Genomic DNA, 27,002 nt, shown 5'->3' on the forward strand with positions numbered 1-27,002 from the left:
ATGCCAACAATTTGTTCATTGCAAACACATGCTTCTGGCAATCGAATCTATGATTGTATACGTGGATATTACCAGATGGTTAATACAGAAATCAAATAGATTACATAGTCAGAAGCAGCAGATGGAACAGCTGTGTTCTTTCTGCTACAAAAAGACCAGGAGCTGATAATGGTACAGACCACAAATTGTCAATATCAAAACTTGGCATAAAACTAAAGAAAAACTCTTAAAAAATCTCAGTGCCAAAATATAATCTAAACATACCTGAAGATTTTAAAGACCATGTAAAGAAGAGATTTGCAATACTAAGTTCAACAGAACATGAACCCGAAAGAACTGTGGGTTGAAACTAGAAACATTATCAAGGAAAAATGTGCTAAGACTATTCCTGTAGTCAAAAGAAATAAAAGGCCTCAATGGATGACTGATGAAACTCTTAAAATTGCTGAAGACAGATGAAAAACAAAAATAAAAGCTGACAAATCTAGAATCAGAATTCTTAATGCAGCTTTTTAATGACTTGAATGTGATATAAAGACTATTATAATAACCATTGCAAAGTAATAGAAGAAAACAACAAAAAAGGACATCTATTCCACAAGAGCCAAGAAATGAAAGGGAAATTCAAACCACAGCTAGAAATGCTGACAGATTAATAGGGAAAAGCAGTATCTGATCAGTACAAAATAAAGAAAATAATAGAAACAATATGAAGAATTATACAGAAGAGATGAAAGTATGATGGATTCCTTCACAGAAAAATCTTTTGATGAAGAACCTGTAAATTTAGAAAATGAAGTGAATGCTGCACTCAAACTGGGAGAAACAAAGCCCCTGGAGTAGATTGGATATCAATAGCACTATTTCAAGCTACAGAAACTGAGTCCATCAAAATTTTAACAAGAATATGCCAACAAATATGGAAAACAAAGCAATGTTCAATCTATATTCCTATGCTGAAAAAGGATATCAAAGATTACAGCAACTCACGAACAGCTTGCTCATGAATAGCAGATTGGGTTGTTTGTGGCTTTTTTTTGTTCATGTTGCTGTTTGTGCCCATCTCTATTCCCCATTACTGTGTATGTGAAAGTTGAACAATGAAGAAAAGCTGACAGGAAGAAAATTGATTCATTTGAAATGCAGTGTGGGAGGAGAGTTTTATGAATACCATGGACAGCCAAAAAGACAAATAAATGGGTTCTAGATCAAATCAAGCCTGAATTCTCCTCGGAAGCTAAAATGACTAAACTGAGGCTATTGTACCTCGGACACGTCATGAGAAGGCCAGACCCACTAGAAAAGACAATAAAAGAATTAACAGCCTTCAGTTTGTAAGACCTGAGCAAGGATATCAGTGACAGAATATTTTGGAGGCCATTAATTCATAGGGTCATCATAAGTCAGAAGCGACTTGACAGTACATAAAAAACACATACCATACAACTCACCATGGGCAGTTCTCTGTTTTCATGTGACATAGTTATTCATTTCTGATAGTTACCATGTGCCTTTTCATGTTGAGTTGTTAGTTTGCCACCACAGGAAACCTCTTCATGATTTCCATGACCATCTGATGTTATCTTTTTAGCCCATTGAGTTCCATACATTTGCATTATGCTCATGGGAACAAGGATTTCAGTATCTGGTAGTCACTGAGAGCCAAACCATACGATACGAATTACATGCAAATGACACGAAAACTTACTTACACGTGTTCCAACATTGTTTTCAACTACACGCGCCAGGACTGCAGGACCTCTATCGAACCCGTGTTCGCGGTGGCACAGGTTTTCTCCACGTACCTCCAAGATATCCCATCATGCATCTCCACTTTGCACAGATAGGAAGTGGAAGATATAGGAAATAAGGACGCTCTGCATTGCCAACTTACTGATTGTGACCACGTACACGCGCCGTTGTGGCTACACTGGAGCATAAAATTTTGAATGCGTGCCTGGACCAGGACACATGCTCATCGATAGAATGCTGGACATGGGCATTTGGGGTAAGACAGGACTCCTGACACTTGCTTGGTCTCGTGTAATTCGTATCGTGTGGTTCGACTCTGAGTTCCCAGCCATCTAAAGAAATGGAAACTATATGCCTATGGTCCCCCTTCAAAGAACTGGCTTTAAGTATAGCCTCCACAACTTCCTTTAGAATGGTAGCAATAACTTATGGGACATGGAATCTCTTGACCTTGGAGTAGGGAATACATTGCAGTGGAATTTTAAAAAATATATCCTTTCTATTATGCAGTGTATATTATTGGTTGAATCCACACATACTTGCATAGAGCTAAACTTTTGGAATGCCAGTGTCTTCCTGGTGCAATTTCTGACATCATCGCACCAGAGCAGCATCGTGGCGCGATGATGTCAGAAATCATGCTAGGAAGACACTGGCATTCCAACAGTTTAGTGCTGTGCCGGTATGTGTGGATTCAGCCATTGTTTGCAACAGTCAATCCATGTGATAAGTACTTAAACCAAACACCACATCATCAACCAGGAAACAGTTATGTAATTTAGACCAAGATATGGTCACCTCACTTGGTAAAGATTTATACATCAAGTCTTTTCCTTATGCTTCAGGACAAATTGAGAAAGACTCGGACATTGCCATTTTCATTTCTTTTTGACTTCATATGTTTTCATTGTCATCAGGTTTGGTCCACCCAAGTTATTTACATTCAGCATGTGAAAATAGAAAATGGTGCAAAATAAAGACCCATGTCCTTGTTTCCTTCAAGGGCCAAGTGAAATCATATGTGGATGTACAAATTGAACCAGCAAGTTTATGAAATTGGGTCTTGTACATAGACAGTTTCAGCCTTTTTCTTGTCAATATTCATGAACTCTTATATCTAAGAGTGAGGAATGCTGCTAGGAAATATCTGTTCCCAGCATATTTGATGCAGACCGGAGTAACATCTGTGAGAATGAGAGATACTGTGATATGGTGGCCTGTGTGAATAGCATGAGCCACTGGTATAATCTCTGGTATTTGCTTTGGATGGTGATTTCTGCCATGGGCAAGGGCAGGCACATGAGAATGGATATGGTGGACATGGAGGTACAAGCCATTAAAAGCCAGCAGATTTCCATCTGTGGCCAGCCTGACCAATCATAGCAAGGCTTCTTTTTTAAATTGTCAAACTTTCCTAAGCATAAGTTTTGCAGATTTTAAGTGGGTATATTTGTATTCATAATTGTGGGTTTAAACTTTGACTTCTTGGGCATTAGTCTGGTCATCCGTTAATGAGCATAGAAGATTTTATTTTAAATGTGAACCTCAATTAGCCTTTGGACTCTGAATATATTTTCAATTTTTTGATAGCAATTGTTCTGTAGCTTGAAATATAACACTGGTAGCATCTATTATGGACAGCTTCTAATAAGACAGGAAGGTACCAACATGGGAAGAAGAATCATTCTGAGAATGAAACTTACTTTAGGGTCCATTATGCTGAATTTTAATTGGGTATATCAAAAAGTAACCAGATGTTTTGCTGTTCAAGAAATTTTAATAAACCTGTGGAATTGTTTTTAGTCCTATAATTACATCTGATCGCTTGATTACATGCTTGTGTTATTCAGCTGAAGTCTCTAAACATGTTTTGTGATGTTTGAAAAGCCAGTTCTCATTGCATTCCTCATTTTCCAAAAATTGTTCTATCATTCATCTTGCTCATCTTTGCTTAGTTAGCTTGTGTTTTCATTATATATGACTGAACAATTTTCCATTTTAAATATCTTTTGAATTGTGTTGAACTCCCTTCAAGTGGTCATCGTAATAACGAAACAAATATACAAATAGAGTATAGGTGGAGGCCGAGAGGCACCACTCCTACAAGGAAATGACAAAGCTACCCAACAGAAGATTCCCAGAGAGAAAGAGACCCCCACACACAAGATACTTCACATTTTAGCCAAGTCACAACTCACTACTTCCAAACACCTTTTTTCCCACATGTGCTCTGTTAGGGAGAGGAATATTACCTTATTCAAGTTCGAATGTTTCTTTAAACAAGAAAACTATCCATCTCATAATCATTAGTTTGCACCGAAGAAAAATCTATAGACATTACAGAATAATAAAATTATTTTGTCATACACCCTATCATTAATTGAATCTTTAGCCCAAAACACTCATCTACATTAATCGGGTAATAAATCCATAACATTACTGAGTCCTACACTGAATGCATGTTTTGCAGTTACATACATAGGCTATAGAGCCAGAGGAGTTAGCCGTGTTAGTCTGTAGTAGCAAAATAGTAAAGAGTCCAGTAGCACCTTTAAGACTAACCAACTTTACTGTAGCATACGCTTTCGAGAACCACAATTCTCTTCATCAGATGTTAGTCTTAAGGGTGCTACTGGACTCTTTACTATTTTGATACATAAGCTATGAAAATAAAACTGATTGAAAAGCTTTGTGCTAATTTAAATGATATTCCACAAAGTTTTGAGATGTCATACCTTCTCAGCTGAATTTACTGTTACGTCTGATTGTGATGCATTCATTTCGTGGCAGTTTTTGCAGTGTCCTTCAGCAGTTAGGTTTTTTCTGCCTTGTATCTCATGTGAATTAGTTGAACCTCTAGCTGAGTTCGTCCTGTTAAACACATATTGTCATTATCTAACTATCATATGAACACACACACATGAATGCACCCCTTATGTAAAGTTTTTGGTCTCTCCAGCCCAGTATAGCCTACTATGAATGAAGGTAGCTCTTGAGGGTCTCAGACAGACAATGGTCTTTCCCAACATGTTACTTAAAATCCTTAACATGGGCCAATTCCGCATGGCCTACCTGAAGCCGGGACGTTGCGGAACATGCCGGTAAAAACGCAAAAGATTGCGTTTTCTCGCGCGAGTTTTGCACGACATCACGCAAAACTCGTGCAAGAAAATGCAATCTTTCGCATTTTTGCTGGCAAATTCCGCAACGTCCTGCAACGTTCCAGCTTCAGGTAAGCCGTGCGGAATTGGCCCTGGACTAGCCAGAGACTGAACCACCTTCTGCATCCAAAGCTTGCACTTTCTCACTAAGCTGCGGGCTAAGGAATGGTATAAAATAAAGAACATAAAATCAAGTATTAGAGCTGGAGGGGGATTGTTTTTTGTCCTGCATTACTCTTCTTGGGTAAACATTTTAAAAATATTTGTTTAATATGGAGTCTTAACAGTAATAACTTGTGCATTGTCCTTTACCTACAAGATGTCTAAAAAGGACAATAAATAGCATGAAGCCTAACAATGGATTGCCAATTCATCACCTGTCTCGTCTCGCCACTGCAACTGTGCTGTTGCTCATGCTGCTCAGGTAAGGAAGCTAAACATGTAAATCAGTTCAACATAGGTGCTACATTGTTTCTTTCCTCTGAACTCTTGAAACGGAAATAAGTTTTAGGCTGTCCACGGGGCAATGAAAAGATTGAATCCCTGGAAAGGCTCACTTATCTTCATTACATATTATTTGACAGGTGGAATAACGTAATGAGCCTCAATCAGGCAGAACGTGCCTAGCGGAAGACATTAAAGAGACACATGGAGTAGCATGCCATGAGAAGTATTTAAATTAGATGGGATTGGAGCAGATGCAAGGTTAAAAATGCTTCCTCCTCCAGCCACACATTCACACAAAAAGTACACTGCAATGTCCCAGAGACAGACTCTGAGCATGACAGCTGTTTTCACCTTTATGTGTTAGCCATCTCAAGTGACTCAAGACATCAAAATCAATTTAGCGCAACTGTATTTTGCAAATGCCCTTTTTCTCCTCCAAAGACTGTGCCGCTTTACAGAAGCACAACATGAACAGATTTACTCTTTACAAGCTTCATTCAGTTTTACTGGGCATCAGATTAAGAATATACAAATATTGGTGGTACAGGTGAACTCCCCCCATCTTTGTTAACCAAATCAACAGCCCAGTCCTAAGCCTGCTGACTTGGAAATTGCTGTCACTGAGGTCAGCGGTGTTTAAGCCCAAGTAGGGGTAACTCCAACCTAAAGCATATAGTCCCAAAGGGAGCTGTGATTTTTTTTTAAAGCGCATCAAAACCATTATTTCTTCATGTTTTTGAAATAGCAAACATTCGATCTCTGGCCATTTTCACACATCTTACCGGCTCCGGTACATCACGCAAAGCTCCTGCAAGGACAGCGTCTTTCTGGTGTGATTTTGCGTTAGAACCGGGAAATCGTGCCAGGAAGACGCTGTCCTTGCGGGAGCTTTGCGCGATGTACCGGAGCTGGTAAGACGTGAAAATGGCCTCTATAGAACAAAGGCTTGGTACACTTATGATAAGGATTTTCAGCTACTTTGGTGGCAGTCTTTACTGCAATATTTTCCAAAGAAAGAACCTTCTTGAAGGAGAATAAAGTGCCCTGTTTTTCAGCTTTCCAGTTGCATATTGACATCTAAGCAGTCTGGTGATGGTCTCCCTGCCACACTCAGGGCTTTTTTTCAGCAGGAACGCGGGGGAATGGAGTTCCGGAACCTCTTGAAAATAGTCACATGGCTGGTGGCCCCACCCCCCTGATCTCCAGACAGAGGGGAGTTGAGATTGCCCTCCGCGCTATGCGGCGCAGAGGGCAATCTAAACTCCCCTCTGTCTGGAGATCAGGGGGGCGGGGCCACCAGCCATGTGACCATTTTCTCCGAGGGCAACCCACTGAGTTCCACCACCTCTTTTCCCAGAAAAAAAGCCCTGGCCACACTCTTGTCATACCCGGAACAACTATCAAGACTCTTTCCCTTTCCCTTTCTCTTTCTCTAGCTTTTGCTATCCTATCATCTCCATGGAAAATAGTGTTCTTCACATATGACTTACCCATGCCCCAATTTATGCATTTTTTAATACCTCGCATGCTTAACTTCTTTGCTATAGTGCCTGCCAAAACAACATTAAAAATACATGCTTTTTTCAAAATTACATGTAGTGCTCCTGTTACGGTGATTTACTACAGATGAAAAATGTATCAGCCGCCCTTTCAGAGGTGAAGGGTCCCCCACCCCCCGCAGTAGTGATCAGAAGTAGTTGAAATGCAGCTGTAGGCACAAAGGAGTACATTGGTAGGAAAGTTCACCAAGAATCAAACTTTATGCAGCCCCAGATGCCCACATGCAATTTAAGCCTTGCTCAAGATCCATTTTCAAAGCTACTTTTGGTGTTTAAAAGACATTTTCGACCACTATATAGGAAAAAGATGCTTTATACAGTATTTGGAGGAGAATGAGGTCAGAAAGGTGATTATAAACAGAAACAGAAGAAGTTGATTCGGTTGTTTAAAAGGTAATCTTGTGGGCTTGGCAGCTTTTGCTTATTACACTGGCACTCTCTCTGCTGTAGGGTGTTAGCTGTGTGGCACTGACCTTAGTCTTCCCTCATTACAAGGGAAACCTCGTAAAACAGCCTTCATTATCATCATGCAGCTCTCAGTCCATCATGTTAATAGCTACTCTGCGCTATATGCCGTATTAAGAAAACACAGGTACTGGACAAGTTGATTTCCGCATAAGGCACACCCACTCAGCTCCACTGTCATTTGGGGCAAATAGTTCTATTTATGTAAAAGAATGGAAAGATGACCTTTTATGATGCATCTCACTATGTGATATAATGTTAGAAGCAAAATGGATGATGCATACCATCGACCTATTTACTTGTTTTTGATATATGTATAAGATGAAGAGCATATATTAAAGCTCTCTAGGAGACCAAATCAGCAGAAACTGCAGAAAGTTATTAAGATGTTAACACTGCAATACTCTCTTTCTATTCACTTCAGTGGGATCACCCCCTTCAAAGATGAAGGCATTTCTGCAATAGCAGTCATAGCACACAGCAACCATAGGCACAATGCCATGTTCCTTAATCTCACGGTTGTCATCATCACTGTTGTTGATTCCATGCCAATCACAAATGAAAAATGTTGGAATCTATGACTTCCTTCCATCAAATTGACCATATTGCTCCCTTCCAAAGTTTTCCGCCAACAGAGAAATACTTCCTTCAACAAGGAAAGACTTTCTTAACAAAGGAAGCCTTTTTCCACCTGAAAAACTAATTCTCCATTAGAGGAAGTATTTTTCTGTTGAAGGAAGACTTGGTGGAAGGGAGACATAGGGGGAGATGAGGTAAATGGTAACTTCCATGGGGGAGTGATCTTCATCCCTGGTGCAATGTCATCATTTCCAGCAACCTAGAAGTCATATGAACACAGCCGGGTGATGCTCTAGCATTCACTTCAAACTCTATGGTCTAACCATAGTGTTTTGGGCAAACTAGAGCATCATTTCTGGATTATGTTGGAAGCAATGTCAGCATGCTGGGGATGCTGTTTGTGCCAAGGCATTTCACCTGGGCATTTCCTCCCACCACCCAAATGAGCTGTGGTAGGTAATGAGAGCAGAGGGCAGAAGATCACCCACCCCCAGCAGGAAGGTGAGGACCCTGTATATGAACAGAACATGTTTTGAATATCCTACGAGAATCTTGTATAGATTTAACAGAAGTATAGGAGCAGTTTAATATAATCCAGGATAGGATAAGGGATGCAAACTGTGAACAGCTCAGTGAGTAGCAAGAATGCATCGATTTGGTATGACCATTCTTTCCCTAGAGAATATTTGGAATACATATTTCAAAACAGGAGTAATGACTGTGCCAGAGTACCATTCTAATCCAAGATATACCTTTCACATCCATTGCCTTCAACTGACTTAGAAAGCTGTAATTCTGTTTAGGATCACACTGTTAGTGGAGCATATAGTTCAATCCTGATTTGAGGCCCATAATTATTTTTTACCAGTCTGATTGACCCAGCCAACCTTTTACCCAACACAGAGAAATATCTATTTGGATTCCAGATTTTTCAAACCTCAGGTACCTCTTTTAGAAAGCCAGTTTAAACTCTATTAAAATTTCTCTTGGCCTCAGTTCTACTTTGTCTCAAATGTACCTTAGTAAATATTTTACTAATTTTTCATTTAAATCTATATAGTTTCTTGAGCTTCCCTTCCCCTCATCTTTTCTTTTCCTCCTAACCTGGAACATATTCATAGGATCTCTACCAGCTGTTCTCCATCATATAGTGCCAAAAATATACACGATCTATTATATTGGTGATGGCTCATTCAAAGATATTAATCCTATTAAAATTGGCTCTCCATCCGACCCCTTACCCAAAGGTGCTCTTTTCTGTATTGTTCTTCTTGAAGAAGCTTAATTGACGTAGCTGAGCCATTTGCTTTTCAAAGTGGCTCCAAAAGGAGCTGATCTGTCGGTAACATAACTCACATATGATCCTGCATTTTAATTTTTATGGGTTTGTACTAAAAATCGGATTGTACTAAAAACTAGTTGAAAGGCTTAGGCAAGAGTGGGAAGGCTCAAAATAAATTCATCCTGTTGTGTTTGGCCAGCTATCGGACCTGGATCTTGCTCTTCGACTGCAGATTGACATGGCTACCCACCTAAAACTATTTTCAAGAACGGGTTATTCATCTGCATGGGGTATGGTTTGCAATGAGTGTTTTGCAGGTGTCTGTGGGAGAGTTGGATACCTCAAACGGGAAAAGAGAGAGTTGAGAGTTTTGCTGGAGTTAGCCGAACTGAGTTATCGCCTTGTGTGGGCTGTTACAGCTACTATCTGGGAATCTTGTAGCATCAGTAAATCTCCTTTCTGCTGAACAAGTGCCTCCTTGCCTCCAATATGTTTTTCTTATATATTTGTAAATAAAGAAAATATAGGAAAGTCTCCAGTGCTTTTTAATGCATGGGAAATGAAATCCCTGGATATTCCCATGTAAAATGTGGTGTTTTTAAAATATCTTTGCATATTATGTTGTTCTTGCAAGCAGAGACTTGTGTAAAACATTGTTTATTAAGGGAGGCCATGTTACTGTTGTTATTACATGTGTGTGTGTAAATGGGCATGCTTCTCAATCTGGATCATGCCAAATAGCCAAACATAGGGAAGATATCACCTCTTTGCCAGCTCTGATTCCTAGGAGCTGCTGGCTTAGAATTTAACAACTGTATATAGAGAGATGGCTTGGATGGTCCAGGTAGCCCGATCTTATCACATCTCAGAAAGTAAGCAGGGATGGCCCTGGTCAGTATTTGGACAGGAGAGCTCCAAGGAAGGTCAGGGTTGCTATGCAGAGGCAGGTAATGGTAAACCACCTCTGAACATCTCTTGCCTTGGGATTACCATAAATCAGCTGTGACTTGATAGTGCGCATGTGCGTGCGTGCACACACATGAAGAGAGAGATGTCCAAATCTGAACTAAGACTATTATGCTTCAATTTTAGGATATATAACAAGGTGATGGCGCTTCTAAATTTATGGAAGGGGGTGGGATAATAATACACTCAAGCAGTCAAAATAATATTAAGCATACCACATAGCACCAAATACTAGCATGACCACAATGAAGTGCATATGCTCCAAACATCCACACATTCTTGTACTGCTCAAGAAGGGGAAGAAGGGAAATAAGGGGAGAGTAAGAGCAGAGCAAGATTCTAGGACAAAGCTCTGAGCCTGCGCATCAGACAACCTAGGTCTGGGTAGCCAATAATCCCAAATGCAATTTCAGAACCTCATAATAACCCAAGAGAGTACTGATGTAGTTAGGTAATTTTAATGGTCTTATGGTCCTGCCTTTAAATGGTAACTTCAAAACGCAAAGCACAGTATAAGCATTCAACAAAATTATTTCAAAGATAAACATATGATATAGCCAATTTCTAACCATATTAACTCAGAAGTAAATTCCACTGTTCTCAATTGGATTTGCTACCTACCCTATTTAGCCCCTGTCCCCAGCCGAGCCTCTGGTGGAGAGGTGAGAAAGTTGCACTCTATGGATGGAATCCTTTCATCCATATAAATGCTTTAGTGAATCAAAGCATCTGTGTCATCAAGATGCACCTTAATTAATTGCTGAGAAATTCTAACCAAAAGCTTGGTAGCAGGTAGATCCATGTGTTCCTGGGCTATCATTGTGTTCTGATAGAATCAGACTGGGTATGTCCTGATCCTGCCCCCTCTTTGCCAGTTCTCGCCCTTTGTGTTGGAAATGGCAGGAATCTCCTGCACATTCTGGGCCCAATGTGAGTGCCAATTGCAAAGATGAGCTGGCCACTGTGCCGAGATAGAGGGAAAGAACCAAAGCCAACAGATATGGAGACTTGAAGGCAAAAGCCAGTACAGTTATGGTATCATCAGCACATGTTGTGACTGTAACAACAACCTCCATTGGAAGTAATGCTTAGAGATATGTACCTGGAAAAAAAAACCCCAGTATTTTTCAGATTTGGATTTCAGGAAGGGCATAAATACCAGTATTTGATGGTATTTGTGTCCCCTTGTACCATTTTGGGATTCAAATTCAGGTTTTTCTGGGATTCCAGAATTACTTGGATTCCATTATTCCCTATGAGGGAACTCTCGGGGGAGGCTAACGTGGCTGTTTTTCTACCAGGTGACATCAAAATGACAGGAGAGCTCTTGCTGCCTGTCCATTAAAGACCCCCCCCCCAAGTTTCAAGTGAATTTGACCAAGTGATCCAAATCTATCAGCCCCTGAACAAGGTTCCCTAGCCATCCTACCACAGCAAGGCTGTGGTCTGAAAGGAAAAAATAGCCCTAGAAAAGGGCTCCACCCCCCATAAAGGAGGAAGGAAAGGAGAATGAGCCAGCCAGACCTTCAGCTCTGCTGGGCTGACTAAGAATATGGTAAGCTGTGAGTCACCTGTTAAAAGTGGGAATGACAGGCCTGGACCCTTAAAATGTTTCTTGGCAATATATGGGACTCAGATACCATTATTCCTAAGAATCCTGAATACTATTCCAGAAACCTGAGTATACTCAAAAATACCAATGAAGTATTTTTCGGGTATATATTCAGATCAGATATAACCAAGCATACCTCCCCCCCGCCCAAGTAATGCTAATGATACATGTAAAACATACTGGAAACTTGAGGTGAATAGAGAAAAGCACACAACAGAAAGCTCACATCATCTACATGAGAGTGACCATTATTACCTCTTTGTGTCGTCATATGTTGAATGCTCTCCTGATAGTTTTTTGTTAAAAGTCAAGTTTGTTCTTTTTAAAATGTACAATTCTCAGAAGAAGAATTGCAAGAACTAGGCTTCTAAGGCCCTATAACCCATTAAAATAGTAGCAAGGTACATTGTAATAACGTAGAATAGTTTTGGAGAGAAATTTCAATACTTCAGAACTACAAAGTAGCATTCATTATGAGAGTTTCACTTGAATTGTGTAAGCAGAGGTGTATAATGAGCCAAGACAAGAGCTTATTGTATCTGATTTGAAAGTGTAATGGAATTTACTCTCATTAATATAATGTTGTCCTGACCTGAATAACCCAGGCAAGCCTGATCTCATAAGATCTCAGAAGCTAAACTGGGTCAACCTTGGTTAGAAATTGGATGGGAGATCCTGCAAAGAAGATCAGAGTTGCTATGCAGCGGCAAACCACCGCTATTAGTCTCTTGCACTGAAAATCCCAGCAGGGGTTCTAACAGGTGGTTTGGCTATGACTGGATGGCATTCTTTACCACCAACCAATGTCAGTTGTTCAGTTGAGCTATAAAGCAAAGTTTGTTTGATTTGAGACCAGCATAGCACTGGGTATAAGAATTTGCTGTGTAATATTAATTAAAGTAGCCTTTTTGTAGCCTGTATGTGGCTTTGAAAAAATAGGGTTGTTCGATTCCCATTGATTGAATCCCAGTAGGCTTAAGAGTACAAAAGAACAGAACCTTGATAAATATACTGAATAAACAGTTCAGAGCAGCCATTTTTTAAAAAATCCAGGACAGTGAGCTAGTATTTTGGGAAGTGGGATGAGTAACTCAGAAGGTAAATTCAGAGCTGTTCTGTTACTTGATTTCAGTGAACTTAAACCTGGGGAATATGTATTGAATCGAATGGTATTGAATCCAATAATTATAATGTCCTAAATGTATATACGCATGCAAGAAAATAAATTAATCTTGAAATACATAGTTGCTGAAAGGAAATTTTATAAAATTGGTTGGCAAAAGGTGGCTCCTACAGAACTTTTCCTTTGACAGTGGGGTTTCTTCCAGCACGTGGTGTCTTCTGCTGGCCCAGGAGGCTTTCTCATGTGCCAAAGGAGCACCATTGATACAAAAGTTCAACAGGATCCAATCCAACTAGCTTTTCTGCTTGTGAAAAAGGAAGGGGGGGGGGTCCTCTTTAAGCACTGAAAAGACTATTTTGAGGATCATGGGGCCTGCGTGGGGAGAAACCACGAGGGATGGGGCTGTAGTAAAAAAGCAAATCATATGATATTAAGTGAAAAAGCTGGCTGGATCTAACTTGGTTGAATGTAAACATTCCCATGGTTGCAATGTTAATTATTTGTATTTCTACCCCATCTTTCTCCTAAGAGGAGAACTGAAGGCACAGATTAAAAGCGTAATACAAAAAAGCTACATAAAACTACATAAAAACATAAAAGACCAGTCTGTGACAGCCATAGATCAAAACAAAATCCTCCAGCCATCTACTTAAGTCTCCTCACATGTTCTCGTTAGCAATTCGGTCTTAAAATATTTCCTTAAATTCAGATGTTAGGCACCATCCCTAAAACTTCTGGAAGACTGTTCCATAACACTTGGATGAACTCTGAAGAAGCCAAAGCCTGTATGGTGAAAGTTTTTATACATTTACAGGTAGGAACCGATAAAAGGCCTTTTCGTTGTGAACAGAGCTACTGCATAGGTGTATATATTTTATTTGTTTATATTTGACTTCATTTATATCCTACTTTCCTCTCCAATAGGGACCCAGAGTGGCTTAGATTGTTTCCCTCCTCTCTATTTTACCCTCACAGCAACCCTGTGAAGTAAGTTAGGTTGAGAGAGTGTGACTGGTTCAAGGTCATCTCTCAAGCTTCCATGGCTGAGTGGAGATTTGAACTCGGGTCTCCCAATCCTAGTCTGACATTCTAAACACTACATCATACTCATATAGGGACAGACACTCCTTTACGTACAAGTGTTCTGGGAAGAGATACAGAGTGCAATCTAGCAATTCATTCAAGAAATATGGGCTATTGAAGGTGTTCGCATAAGGGCAGCATATAGATTCTTTTAATAAATGAAGAATCTTATAAAGGGTGCCATTTAAATACTTTGTGATCTTTTGATTTCAATGGAGATAGTTAAATCTCTTCATTGAAATAAATAGATTTTAAATGTTAAACAACTTTCTTTTCTCTCCTGAAGATTCAGGATCAAGTTAAAATATAGTAACCTAAAAAAATCCTCTTAAAAACGAGAGTAAATGACCACTGTAAACATTCCACTGCCACAGACCAAAACTTAAACTAATCCTGGCCAGTTTAATTTCAGCCATCAAAAGTGAGCCAGTAGGAAGGTTTTTCAGCATTTCCAGACGATGCTTAGATACTGGAGAAATTGCTTGAATCATGGCTAAATAATTACTGTCACACGCCTTTCTGTGTACAAAATTCAGCAGGGATTTTCATTGACCACAACTTGAGCAGTGCATTATTTGTTTCTCTTAAATTCAAAAATGGTACTTGTCTATTAATATTTAGACATAATGGAAATTGTCATAGAAGATTGTAGCATATTCTTAGTTTGCAGGCAGTATGTAAGTCTGATTTTAAAAGAGGAAAATTGTTCTTGCCCATCAAACTTACAGCCATTTGAGGTCACCTTGATTTATCTGTAAAGTATTATCTGAACAACCCTTCACCCAAACTAGAAGCCACTTTCAACAATGAAATCAGCTTCCAAATTAACAGTATGACAAAATACTATAATTATCAGTGCCTAACCGAACCTAAGAGACCCTTAGATTAGTAATTCTTCATCCCACAATTCCTTGAGAGGCTTGAATTTGCTTGGCCAAACCACAGCAGTGTCTGCTACAATTACTATTCTCATTTGAGATCCTGATTGTTCATTAAGTCTATAAAAACAAATGGTAAGATGAATTAGAGATGTTGTACTGAAAATCATATCCCCTGTGCTCAGAATATAATTTTCAGTGATTCAATATGAAGGTGAGCATTGCAGCTCAAAATTCTTCTCTGGCTCAGATTGTACATCTGATTCAGGGAAGAACTTCCCTCCTGTCTTCTTCCTCTTCTCCCAAAACAAACTAACTTGCTGCTGCTGTAGGTAGGGTTACCAGTCCCCCGCTCCCACTCTCTGCCACCTGCCATTGCTTACCTGGCCGGCAGGGGTATAAGGTAAATGCACTTCCCAGGACATGCTCCCAGGTGGTGCAGTGCATGCTTATGTGCTTCAGTGGGCAAACTGGGAGCACAAATGGGCCAAACTGGGCCCATTTGTGGGCTAAATCGGCCTGCTGTGAAGTGCTGAAGCTCTCCAGGGCCCTCCTGTGCTCCATAGCAGGGCCCTCCTGTGCTCTTATGTGAAGCATAAGAGCGCTACAAGAACCTGTGGCAGCTCTCCTGTATTCCACAGTGGGTCAATTTCAGCCCCAAATAGTTCCAATTTGACCTGCTCTGGAGCACAGGAGTGCTGCTGGGAGGACCCTGGAGAGCTCCTACACTTCACAGCATGCCAATTTAGCCCGCAAACGGGCCTGGTTTGGCTTCCTGCAGAGCACGGGAGTGCTCTCAGGGGCAGCATGAGGCCCTGCACAATGACATCACTTTCTGGAAGTGACATCATTGTGCAGTCCATGAGTGCACACATGCAAAGCCAATCACTTTTCATGGCCTGCATACTAATTAATTCTACCCCCCCAACACAGACATGATGGCAAAAATAAGGTTTGACCCTGTCCCAACTCCCCTGACAGGTAAGCCATGAAAGCCTAGTTCGGGAAGCCTTCCCCCATTATAAGATGGCTCAGGGTTCTCTCCATAGTTCCTTAACTTATGCAAAAGCATGCAGTGTTCCAGCTACTCCCCTAGGGCCTAACCAGTCTTACTGAAGCCTAATTAGAAACATCCCATCCCAGCGAAGTGACACAGACAAAAAAGAATTGTTTTCAGCCAATCTGAAACACTCTAAAAATTTCTGCTTGACCCTGAAGTGGCCAGCTACTCCCATGTTGCCAAACTACCAGGATAGGCAAGTGGGCAGCTTCGAACAGAAAGTGCTATTATAGGAGAGGAGCAAGTTTATGAGGCTTGCTCGCTTCTTCGCTTTTTTTTAATAATAATTTTCATTTTATTGTATTTTTCATTCAATCTTACAAGCAGTAAACGTATTAAGTCATTAATGTTTCAAGAACTATAAGTGATATCAACAGTTCAACAATATTCAACAGAAGAGAAGAAAAATAGTAACAACAGCTTTTTATGAACGACTTCACATCTCTCAATTGCAATAATACCGCGTCTTCTAGTCTGCACTTAAAAGATTTAAAATACTTGTTTACGTGACCTAACATCGTATAATTAGAGGTAAGCCATTGAATAGTAAAGATCTTGTTTCGCCTTATTATTTGTCCAATTGTCATTCTTAGTCAAATAGTCTAGTATTGGGAGCCATTGCTCTAAGAGATAAGATTTATGGTGTATATTTTCTCTCTGAGCTAGTTGATCTGTGATTTTCTTCATGATAAAATGATCCCAAATGCGGGCTCTCCAATTTTTGACTGAAGGGACTGTTTTTTGTTTCCAGCATGCGGCTATCATCATTTTAGCTAGTGTCAAGAGAGAAAAAATAATATTGAGGCTCACTTTCGGTATTTCTGAATTCTCCCAAAGGCTTAACAAGATTACTTCGGGAGATTTTGGTATGGAATATCCTGTTATTGTTCTTATTTCTTCAATTATTTTGTACAAAATGAACCTATGTGTTTGCATCCCCACCAGCAATGTAAGTATGTGCCCAGTTCCCCACACTGCTTCCAACAGTTGGCTGACGTAATGTGTTTTATATGATGGAACTTAACCGGGGTCATATACCACCTAGAGATCAGCTTTATTGTATGCATTTTTATATTTACTATATTTGATCTGAAATTTGATGATTTCCATATTGAATTCCAATCCTCGCCTGATATATCTAGATTGCATTCTTTAGTCCAGATCTTTTGATAAGATAGCATTTTACATTCCTGTGTTTTTTCTAAAAGGATTGAGTAGATCTTAGAAAGTACTCCCTTTTGCTGGTCGGGTTTGTCAATCAGAATCCTTTCAAATTTCGTTAATGGTTTGTCCAATGAATCTTTGATTTTAGGTGATTCAAGAAGATGTTGGACCTGTAGATACTCTAACCACGGAACCTGTGTCCCTGAATTTTGTTCTAATTTTGCCTTTTCTTGTATTTTGCCCTTCTCTATGACATCTAGAATCTGGGTTTTGCTATTGAGTCTCCACCACTTAAATGAATGGGGACTAAGAGCCGGTACAAACCAGTGTTGCCCCACAAAAGGTGAGGCTAAAGATAATGATTGAGTTAGTTTGCGTCTGTATTTATCCCATGTCTTAATATCGCTCAACAAGAAAGGGTTATTTTTTAAGCTGGATGGGCGTTCAGATTTTTTATTCCATAGGCATTCCTCTATTGGACTGTCTTGCAGATAAGTCTGTTCAATGTTTTTCCAGTCCGGCCTCCACGGATCGTTAGATATAAACACAAGATTCTTAAGATGAGTGGCTTCATAATAGGTTTGCAGGTCTGGTAAATTTAGGCCTCCCCTGCTTGTGGGTCTTTTAAGGGTTTCCATTGAGATTCTGGGCTTTTTATTATTCCATATAAATTTACTGATTTTTGATTGCCATCGAATCATAGACTTGTCTGGTATTATTATGGGAATGGCTCGAAACAGAAAGAGGAATTTGGGAAATAGAAATGATTTGATAAGGTTAATTCTTTCTAGTAAAGAAAAAGCAACTTTACCCCATTCCTCCAACAATGAATTAATATTTTGATTAATTTCTGAGTAATTGGTGTTCATTAAATCATTTAGATTAATAGGTATTCTAATTCCTAAGTATTTCCAAGATTTTTTTGACACATTTATAGTTGAATTTGGTTTTAAGAATATCTGTAAAGCTAGACTGTATATATATTGGACAAATTTCATTTTTATTACTATTAATGCTAAGGCCTGACACATTTGAAAATTCTTTAGTTATCTTCTCTAGTTTTATTATAGAGTTAAGGGGATCAGAGATATATACTGCCATATCGTCTGCAAACACAGATAATTTATATTCCTTTTTGTTGATAGTTATACCTTTGGTTCCAGGGGATGATCTAATATGGTTGGCAAGGGGTTCAATCGCTATCGCAAAAAGGATGGGGGAGAGCGGGCATCCTTGTCTTGTACTTCTTCGCTTTTGATTGACAGGGAGTCCAGCCTCCCAGCTTGCCTCCCTGAAGCAAGCTCAGGGTCTTTCTTACTTGGAAAGGAGGTGACGCAAAAGCAGCTTCCAAAACCACTAGGAGTGGGAGCTGATATTCTTAAGAATTTCTCTGCACAAAAAATGAGGATACTGACAACAAAACTCAAAATTAGTATTAGCTGATGATAACTGAGCCAGCTAACTGAATACCAACAAGTGCTGTCACAAATTCCTTGCCAAGAGCAGGCTATCCTGTTGCTTCACCCCAGATTTGCAGAATCTGAATATACTTTATGGAATGCCATATGCTGAAGATCATCAGACAATAGGAATAATACTTCTTAAAAAGAGTGTTTAATATACTAGAAGGAAGAGAGCCCTAATGTGCAGATAGATTAGTCTAAACTTACAAGTGTGTTACCATTCAGAGTGTTACTGAATCCTATCATCCCCCACGTCCAAAAAAATTTGACAGGGTGCCTTAGGCACTTTGAAGAGTGAAAGAGTTACATGATCTCCATCCACTAGGATAATGCCACCCAATTTGGCTCCTTTTGACTTGCAAGTGCACCATCTGAAACTATTGTTATGTTTAAAGGTCACTCACTGTTACAACCATACAGATAGAGCTAAGGAAGAGATAGATTAGATAAGCACTGCCTTTTTATATTTGAGAGAGAGAGAGAGAGAGAGTCCATTTTTTTACAGCCATCTAAGGCTAAGAAGAAGAAAATATAGACTGCTTTAAGTTACTGCTTCATGTTCTCAGCAGTCAAGCTAATGAGAAATAGCTAATACAAGTAAGACAGGAAAGAGATCCCTCTTGCTTCCCCTACCTGTCAGTTGCAGCTGTGACTTCCATAGCATTAAGGAAAGGTGTTAGCAGGACTGATTCAATTGTAAAATTAGGCAGAAAACTATCTGCATGTTTTACCTTGGATCTCCAGATCTAGAAGGCCTACAGACTTGCTTGATAGTTGGGAATTTGGGCCAGCTCATGGGCTTAACAGGCGCCAAGTGCCACGCCCAGATTCCCAATAAAATTTGGCCAACAAGGCAATATGTTGACCTTATGACTGACTGGAAGGCGAAGAGAGACATTTTGCTGCCTCTTTTTCCTGCTGTCATCTCACTTTGCCGTCTTAGACACTAGATCCGGTGTCTAAAATGTGCCCTCTCTGATGTACCTAGAGAAATATCAGGTATCTAAGATATTCTGTGGATTGTGTTTCCCCAGATATAACAAGTAAGCCTCGGATGCTGCGAATGCAAATATGAAATTGAGGGGCAGGGTAAGAAGGCAGGAATGCTCTTCTCTCCTTCCACCCACTGATTGGCTAGCTGCATTCAGTATTGCCTGCTGCTGTCACCTTCCTTCACAGCAGTAGTACGTAAACTGGATTGGGGGAAGATAGGCTTGGACTCCCACAGCTTTCCCTATGATCTTGTAAGAAATGCTTTCGGATTTTGTATGGTCTTTTGAGTGTTTGGGACTGGATGAGGCAAACCAAGTGGCTCATATTTTTCTGAGGCCAGTTGACTCTTGCTATAGAGAACTGTAAAAGGGAAAATTCTGATGTAATATTTTCTTTTTAAAAAGCTATGTATAATGGCTGTATCATTGTCTCCTTGAAAGGAGAGAGGAGAGTTTGAGACTAGAAAATTTCCTAATAGATTTGGAAGAGCCGTGTCTCATACTCCCAGTTGACTCTTCTAGTATAACAAATAGGTGTGTATTTTGCCCATTTTCTGGGGGCTTCTTTCTGGCATGCTCTTTAAAAACAAACCAGGAATTTGCATTGTCAGGAACAGCCTTAAAAAGAGAAAAGGAATCAGTACTAGCAGAAGCCAATAGTGAAGGCCAAAAGACAAAGAAAAGACTACAGATATAGTGCTGACCATATATTGTGACTTACAGTCCAAGTTTTATGCACAACACGTCCAGAACAGGATATAATCTTTTTTCCCTTTGTGCAATAGACCTGAAAACTCCAGAAAGGGAATGATCAGTGTAACACTCCTTTTATTTTTTTTCTGGGCTGGGACAAATCCTGATTTGATGCAAGCTTCGCTCAAATTCAAATATGTTGCCTGGAGCACATTCTTCTGCTCACTCTCCCCTTGAATTATTTTTAAACCCTCTGAATAGCAACAGCTGCCATAACTATACAGGCTGTCCACAGACCTGACATCTAAATTTTATATGCTTTCATTCTCCATATGTTAGCAGATCTCCCCAAAGCCTCTAGCATGGCTTTTTCAGCTTCAAATGGCAGCCTATCTGATGTTGGTTCCTTTCCAGCTTTCTGCAATGATGTTAAACACTTAAGCTGCCAATTTCAGCTGACGGCCATATCTTCAAGTAACTGGTAGGCTACCTTTTTGAATACCCTTGCTCATGTGAATTTCGGTAACATTTCCACATGGTGTACACCAAAGGCGAGATATCAAGGTGGGAAATTTTAAAGAGAGACAGTACTGGTAAGTAATTTAAATTACTTTCAACCCTCATTGAAATGTAAAATAGAATCATGATGTTGCTCACTTCTAACTTGTACCTCATCTCAGTAGGGTTTTAGGCTATCTACCGATGTTGTAATATGTTATGCTATGTACAACATCCACCACAGCTGGGTCCAAGCACTCCAGGCAGCCCCAGGCAGCCATTTCCAGAGCTTTTTCTCAGCCGGAATGTGGTGGAAAGGCATTCCAGCACCTCTCCCTGCAGCCCAAGACTTCCCCGCGGGCCAGCTGAAGCTGGGGAAGCCCCAAATGGGCTTAAAACTTCAGCTGAGAGGAGGGATTCCCCTCTTTCCAGCTGAAGCCGGGGAAGCCCCGAACAGGCTTTAGACTTCTTCCTCTCCCCTTCCTTTCTCTTCCTTCCTTCCTTCCTTCCTTCCTTCCTTCCTCCCGGGGGGCAGCCACACCGTGCGCAATGAAGTTACTTCCTGGAAGTGATGTCCTTGCACGGTCCCAGGTAGAGATGGGCACGAACCGCATTATGAACTTCAAACCCCCACGAAATTGGCGATCGCGCGATCGCAATCCGGCAGTTCATGATTACCTACAGCCAATGAACCAGCGTTCGGGAGACGCCTGGTTCAGTGCGTTCAGCCACGGTTCGGGAAGCCAGACAGTCAGGTGCCAGCAATCAATTCCCCTAGCAATGGAGCCAGGGAATGCCTGAACTCTGTCTGTGCTCCTTCTGTCACCCTGGAAACCCGAATGGAAGCCCAGCTTACCTTGATCGGCAGCCACAGAGCTGCAAAGCGGTTACAAGTTGGGAGAAGACACCCAGGGGAGGGAGGGGGAAGGGGGTGTTCTGTAGCCATGGGCACTCCAATCTCATCCCTGCAAACCCTGATAGGCAGCTCTGACGGCCAAACACAGACCTCCTGCATTGCTCAATGGGACCTGTGCTTATAAATAGCCGTGGGCTCCCAGGCTGGGTTTGACTTTCAGCGAGCAGTGGAGTGGGACAGAGCTCTTGCTTGCCACTTTCTAGCCTTTGGGGAGAGAAACTGAGAGTATAATTCAGCTTGGATTTTTGTGGGAGTTTCCTGGGGGCCTTGGATTGGAGAGGGTATAACTCCAAGATCCCTTTTGCAATCTTGTCCAAACTAGGATGATGGCTGTAGGAGAGCTTGCAAAACACTCCCCGGGAATATGGTCTCTCTAAGTGCCACGGGGGCCGTTCCGCACCCCACAAACCGTGAACTGTGAACTGGTTTGGCAATGGAAAATGTTCGTTGCGGTTCGCGATCTCGGGATCGTCGTTGGCACCGAACCACGATCCGCTGGTTCAATAAATTTTTTTGGTTCATTCCCATGTGTAGTCCCAAGAGTGTGCATGCATATAGTGACAGGGTGCCACCTCCTGCCAGGAGTTGCCTCAAGAGAGAGTTCTCCCACCTCTTTCCCCAGAAAAACACCCTACCCATTTCCTAACTGTGTTCATATTTTTTCTGCTTTCTTTTATCACAGATACCATTATCTTAATGCCACCAGCATTTCCAGTGGCCCCTCATACACTTAGTGAAGAATCTCCATTGAGAACATTACCCGATCCATGCTGCAAACCAAGCAGTTCCAAATAGTTAGGAGAGTGTGGTAATTAATGGGTGCCTCACTATATAGACAAGCATTTCTGCCTGGAGACAATGGCTGCCCACACCCTGTACTTAGTGGCCTCAACTCCTGGGAGCTTTCAGCCCACCCCCAAAACATCCATGGGATCCTTGGCTCACCTGCTGTCCCCATAGCAGAGTTCCAGTGTTGTGCCAAGCAGTCCACAGCAGCCAGTGCACAAAACAGCCAGCCGCACCTCAAGCTGAGCCAGTCTCTCATGAGACATCCTCTCAGCTGGCTCATGAGGCCTCCATGTGGTTGGGAGGAAGGAGTCAAGCTGCTGGCAAGCCCAGCTCTGGGGACGGAGATCACCCTAGCACTGATCATGACAGTGCTCCACTCAGCCATGTCCCTTGATCAACCAGCAGGCATCTCAGCCATGTCAGGGTAACTCTGCCCAACCTCAGCAGAATGCTCTGACGGAAGACAGGACAGACCAGACCCTGGGTGGAGCTTCTCCAGTCCTTAGTCTCTGGATTGGCTCAGACCCTGAGGGCAGGGATAGGAGGTGGGATTAAAGATGAAGGAGGGGATAAATGGAGGGTTCTGAGCACAGGTCAAGGTAGAGTGATGGAGACTCAGCCACAGAAGAGTAAGCAACTGAGAGGCCACTCTCAGGGAAGCAGTGTAGGCTCAGGTGACACAACCTCACCTAGTGTTCCCATTTCTGGGATCTGGGAGAAGGCCCTCAGGCCCTCCGAAGAGGTTAGTCAGGATGATGAATGGCTGGGAGGTGGACCCGGTCCATCTTGAAGGCTTACAGTTTCTGATGGTCAAAACAGATGAGAAGGTGTGAGACTGATGATTAGCTCTTCCTCGTGTCTGTTTAGGCTCAATTACAGGTCCACATGACCCTGATTTGTACCAGGGTCATATGGTTTGGGGAGGAGGGGACAAGAATTAACCCTTTCATTTCTACAGTTTTGCAAATTGAAGACAGACACTGTTATAGATCTTTAAGAAAAAGAGACAATGAAAAACATACAGTTGTTTTTTTCTTTAAATGGCTAGGAACAGTGTGAGGATGGTTAGGAATAGCAAAATAAAAATTATTGCTTGCGGCTGAAAGCGCTAACCTCACCAGCGTGGTTCCACTCCAAACTCTGGGCCATGCACAGCTATAAGTGAGCTTAAAAAGAAAAATGGTTATCTGTGATCGGTGTTGCATTTAGTTTGACTCTCAGTAGGATTATAGCCTACCACACAGCATTTTTACCAGTCAATACATTTAAAACACCTACACTGGGATCAATAAAAAATATCTAGAGAACTTCACTGCATTAATGAAATGGAATAAATAACAACAACAACAACTGCGCTTATATACCACTCTTCTGGACAGATTAGTGCCTCACCCAGAGCAGTGAGCAAGTTAGTGTTATTATTATCCCCACAATACAGCTAGGGAGCTGGGGCTGAGAAGGGTAGCTTACCCAAGGCCACCTACTGAGCTCATGGCAGTAGTGGGATTTGAACCAGTAGAGTGCTGATTCGCAGCTGAACCACTTAACCACTGTGCTACACAGAAAATTATAATGAGAGAAGAATCTGAGAATTTCCTTAGGAAATCTATTTTGAGGTAAAATGGAAAGATAGTGCGACTATTGGTGATGTATAGTTTCTAATACTCTGTTGTGAATCAATTACTTTGAACGGGTTGTCATTATAGTTTTGCCTAAATTAACTCCAGTCCTGATGGGAATTTCGGATTTGACATAAAAGGACCATAACATTCTTTAATCAATGCGGATGTTTTATGAACGGTGAGCTTATGAATGGGGGTGGTCATAGAGACAAAATGTTTGGCAGATTATTTGTGAGAAATGATCATTTCTGAAGTTGGAGCAAACATAGAAGAGTATAGAGAGAACTGTGGGTTGGCAGTAGGTGAAGTGCCTTGGGGGTGCAAGGATTCTCATATCTCTGAGGATCTGAGCACAGTAAAGGATCTTTTGTCTTGTTGGAATGTCTGTTTGCCTTCACTTATACTCGGCTTGTATATTTTATAAATAAAGCAAACATTTCAAATCCACTCAAGCCTCCAGTGCACTGTTTTGCTCTCTCATTCAAAGGCATTGTAACTCTAGCACTTCCCCTAGATTTCTGCTTTTTTGGGAAGTGAGGAGAATGTAAGTTCTGATATATAAAGCTTTCTTTCTTTCTTTCTTTCTTTCTTTCTTTCTTTCTTTCTTTCTTTCTTTCTTTCTTTCTTTCTTTCTTTCTTTCTTTCTTTCTTTCTTTCTTTCTTTCTTTCTTTCTTTCTTTCTTTCTTAGAATGGCTAATAGACTGTCGAGGTGAAGAGAGAAAGGGCTTAAACCTCAATTGCACTTTATAGTCTTTTTTAAAATCTCAAAATATAAAGTTCAGTTAACAGTCTGATTCTATAAGGAACTGGCATGCCAAAACCCTTTGAAGTCATTGGCTTGGATTCTAGCAGTTTTTCAGTTGTTGGAAGAGGAAGGCGGATGCTTGTTTGACCAGTGAAAAGGCTACCCCGGGCGGAGATCATTCATCATGCCTTCAGAGAAACTTCCTTGAAGAGGGAAACTGGGTGAAATCAAAAAGCTGGTATGGCCCAATCCAGTGGGTTTAGGTCTGCTTGTATCAAATTGCACTGTAAGAAGTTTAATTATACAACTTTGCTTTCTGGTATTGCAAATAAGTTTTGTTCAGTGGAGACAAACCAATTTTCCTCCCTGCAGGGAAGAATAGTAGATGCTATTGAGACTACATTGACATGATCTTTAGTTGTGGTGTAATATTGTTGCCAAATGTTGTTGTAATGCCACCCAGTGGATGCTCTCCTTCTTTAAACTGTAACTTTCACAATTAAATTATTATTTTTGATAGTCACCATGCAAACACAGAAAACTATCAGAAGGATGAAAGTGCTTTCCACAGCTCTCATGACCCTTGCAACAAGACCGATAACTTAAAGCTGCACAGTTGTTGTTTCATTGATAGTTGTGTCAGAAGTCAGGCCGTGTGTCCACTCCAGTTAACTGAGCCTCCAACCTTGATGGGGCATGGAGTCAAGACATCATAATGGTGGCTAAGCTTGCAGCCTGCTGTGATAAATCAGTACTGGCGGTGATGCACTGCTTGCTGTGATCCCCTTGCTGTGCTCAGAGGGAAAATGATTTTTTTTTTCACCTAACAGCAACTTTTAAGAAATGTATGATCAGCCTTTTAAGACCCTTTGACATAACATTAAAAACAACAGGGAGCAGTGATAATAGCATTTTCCCCAAGCCTGAGATATTGATGTGAACTGAAAAAAGTCCCGCTGAGCTAAAGGGAAGCATTTTCAGGTCTTTGAATGGCATGCGGCAAGGTACAACTAAAGACTGGATTCTCAAATAAGCAAGCCACAAGCTCTGAGGCCCGCTCTGAATTACTTCTATAGACTTCAATGCAACTTGTCGAGTACTCTGCTAAAATAAGTATTCTAGGTTTAAAGATGATTAGCCTGACCCATAACTTAATTAAGGCTTGGCCCTACTGAAAACAATACGCTTGAAATGACTTTAATCAAAATATCTTTGATGAACCACTTTCTGGACCAGATTGAAAGTCTGATGTTGATCCATTCTAAGGTGTTGTTTGTACAATAAAGGGCTAGTCCCTTTACTTCGAAGTACAAATAGCATTGCCCAAAGACACCAGTTTGTTTAAAGTCACTCCTGAAAATTGGAGAATTTATTGCTCTGCTCTGGAAACTACAATGTGGATGTGTTTTTCCCAGGGCACCTTTTCCAATCTAGCCAGATTGACAGAAGGTCAGCCTATGCTTGAATTGTAATATCTTCTCATATATAGCTGTTTGAGTTTCTGTCATTCCAAAAATGTGTTTTTAAACTTGCTTATAACAACTGTGGAGTCCAGTCATTGCTCTCCATAGTTGGATACATCTACCCAAAGAAAAGCCTAATGTATAACTTTATTACATTTTATCCCATTTAATTATTTCTTCCATTTTTATTCCTCCAAGCTGTGCTCATCACTGATCCACCCCTCCTCCTTACAATATAGAATGATGAGCAATATAAATACTAACAAACATAAGATCACTCAGCGAGTGTTACAACTAAGTAGGCATTTGAAACAGTTGACTGTCCAACACTGTCTACCGGGTATACCTCTACCATGGCTGTAAATACATTCCTTGCTTCAGCTTTTAAATTTGCATGTTTGGAATGTTTACAGATACTCCTCATTGCAAAGCATCACACCACTGGGACAAGGATCCCTCACTGCCAGGAATGTGCGAGTGAAGAGATGCTGTGTGCCTTTTGTTTGTCACTGGGGTCTTCCACACAGGTTATCTGCCTTGAGTTCAATGTTTTTGAGAAACTTCCCCCCAGCTTCCCCATCATGGTACATTGGTGCATCCAATCTTTCTCAAACCTACTTTGCCCTGAAGTTTTGGGAAAGATCACAGTAAAGCCTGGATGGCTGCCACGTGGGTGGGTAAATTTAGAT

The 27,002-nt window shown here is 40.9% G+C and overlaps 1 protein-coding gene across 1 annotated transcript in view; it reads right to left on the reverse strand.

Annotated features, from left to right (window-relative positions):
- Positions 1 to 1,257: 1,257 nt before the first annotated feature.
- TPO (thyroid peroxidase) overlaps positions 1,258 to 27,002 on the reverse strand; it is a 121,625-nt gene continuing 95,880 nt past the window's right edge. Inside the window, exons 15-17 of the mRNA XM_054971173.1 lie at positions 26,928 to 26,930; positions 4,488 to 4,623; positions 1,258 to 1,296 (exon numbers count right to left, since the gene is read on the reverse strand). Of these exons, the coding sequence (XP_054827148.1) occupies positions 1,258 to 1,296; positions 4,488 to 4,623; positions 26,928 to 26,930 (178 nt within the window). The remainder of the gene's footprint in view (positions 1,297 to 4,487; positions 4,624 to 26,927; positions 26,931 to 27,002) is intronic.

The sequence above is a fragment of the Eublepharis macularius genome, chromosome 1, assembly GCF_028583425.1.
Source record: "Eublepharis macularius isolate TG4126 chromosome 1, MPM_Emac_v1.0, whole genome shotgun sequence".
Taxonomy (NCBI): domain Eukaryota; kingdom Metazoa; phylum Chordata; class Lepidosauria; order Squamata; family Eublepharidae; genus Eublepharis; species Eublepharis macularius.